This window comes from Sinocyclocheilus rhinocerous, unplaced genomic scaffold (genome assembly GCF_001515625.1).
Source record: "Sinocyclocheilus rhinocerous isolate Xijiao unplaced genomic scaffold, SAMN03320098_v1.1 scaffold24552, whole genome shotgun sequence".
Lineage (NCBI taxonomy): Eukaryota > Metazoa > Chordata > Actinopteri > Cypriniformes > Cyprinidae > Sinocyclocheilus > Sinocyclocheilus rhinocerous.
The window spans coordinates 1-1,465 of NW_015649780.1; the positions used below are offsets into that span (position 1 = coordinate 1).

At 37.9% G+C, this 1,465-nt stretch overlaps 1 protein-coding gene across 1 annotated transcript in view; it reads left to right on the forward strand.

The window, feature by feature from the left end:
- Positions 1 to 916: 916 nt before the first annotated feature.
- The window catches only part of LOC107710972 (gastrula zinc finger protein XlCGF57.1-like), a gene marked incomplete at its 5' end in the record, with an annotated part of 5,002 nt that continues 4,453 nt past the window's right edge, over positions 917 to 1,465 (forward strand). Inside the window, one exon of the mRNA XM_016515870.1 lies at positions 917 to 1,276. Within this exon, the coding sequence (XP_016371356.1) occupies positions 917 to 1,276 (360 nt within the window). The remainder of the gene's footprint in view (positions 1,277 to 1,465) is intronic.

The window sequence follows — 1,465 nt, forward strand, 5'->3', positions numbered from 1 at the left end:
TTTTTTTTGTGTACCAACATTGCAAACCGTAAAGTTGCAGCTGTCATCACAACACCCGGGTTCTTATATGTAGAAAATGTCATAACAGTACCTAAATTGAGGTCTAGCACCTTATGTATAGATTTTTTTTTGTTCAATAATGAAAGGGATAGTTGACCTAAAAATGAAAATTAGCCTGTGTTTTACTCGCCCTCAAGGCATCCTAGGCATGTCTGACATTCCTCTTTCAGACGAACACATTTGGAGTTATATTCGAAATTGTCCTGTCTGTTCCAATCTGTATGATTGCAGTGAATGGTGCCCCTGTTTCTGAATCAGAAAAAAGTGTATCCATCCATCATAAAGCTACTCCACATGGCTCTGGGGTGTTAATAAAGGCCTTCTGAAGCGAAACAATGCGTTAGTTTAAGAAAAATGTTGATTCTTAAAACTTTATAAACTGTAATGTCCAGCTTCTGGTCGCTCAAGCAAAAGTTTTGTCAGGTTGTGAGAAAATATAAAACTGAATAATCATTGTCATAACAGCAAAATCTAATGATAATGTCCATCAGAGGAAGCATAAACAATGAAAAAAAGCAGAGGACCTAATACAGAGCCCTGTGGTACACCATACTTGTGTTTGAAACATCTCTTCATATACATGTGATAGCAATCTGACAGATAGGACCTAAACCTTGTTTAGTCATAAAATGTTAATGTTAATTCTTGTGCACAAATGCCAACATAATTCTCAAGCTATCCAAGAGAATGTTGTGGTCTATGTTGTTGATAGATCCAATAGCACTTAAAGATAGATGTAACTATAGTAAGGAACGTGGTAAGGAAGGTTTCTGTGCTACGAATTGGCTTAAATCCTGACTGAAATACTGTTTCTCTCAAATTTGGGCTAATTTGTATTTGTCTTTTTTCGCTTTAGACCTCACGGTGCTGAAAGTGGAGAGTCAAGAGCTGAATGAGATGGAAGACAAAAATCATCATGATTTCACGACTAGGGAAAAATCCACTAAAAAGACTTCCTCACAAAAAAGAGTTCAGATGACCAAATCAAACAGTTTATTCACTTGTTGTCAGTGTGGAAAGTGTTTTAGTCAAAAACGAAAACTTGTACTCCACATGAGAGTTCACACTGGAGAGAAGCCGTTCACCTGCCAACAGTGTGGAAAGAGTTTCTCTCAAAATGGAAACCTTAGAGTCCACATGAGAATTCACACTGGAGAGAAGCCATTCACCTGCCAAGATTGTGGAAAGAGCTTCACAACAGAACTAAACCTTAGGTATCACATGAGAGTTCACACTGGGGAAAACTCTTTCACCTGCCAAGTGTGTGGAAAACATTTCACTCAAAAACAAAGCCTTGAAGTCCACATGAGAATTCACACTGGAGAGAAACCTTACATCTGTCAACAGTGTGGAAAAAGTTTTACTCAAAAAGTGCACCTTGAAGTCCACATGAGAATTCACACTG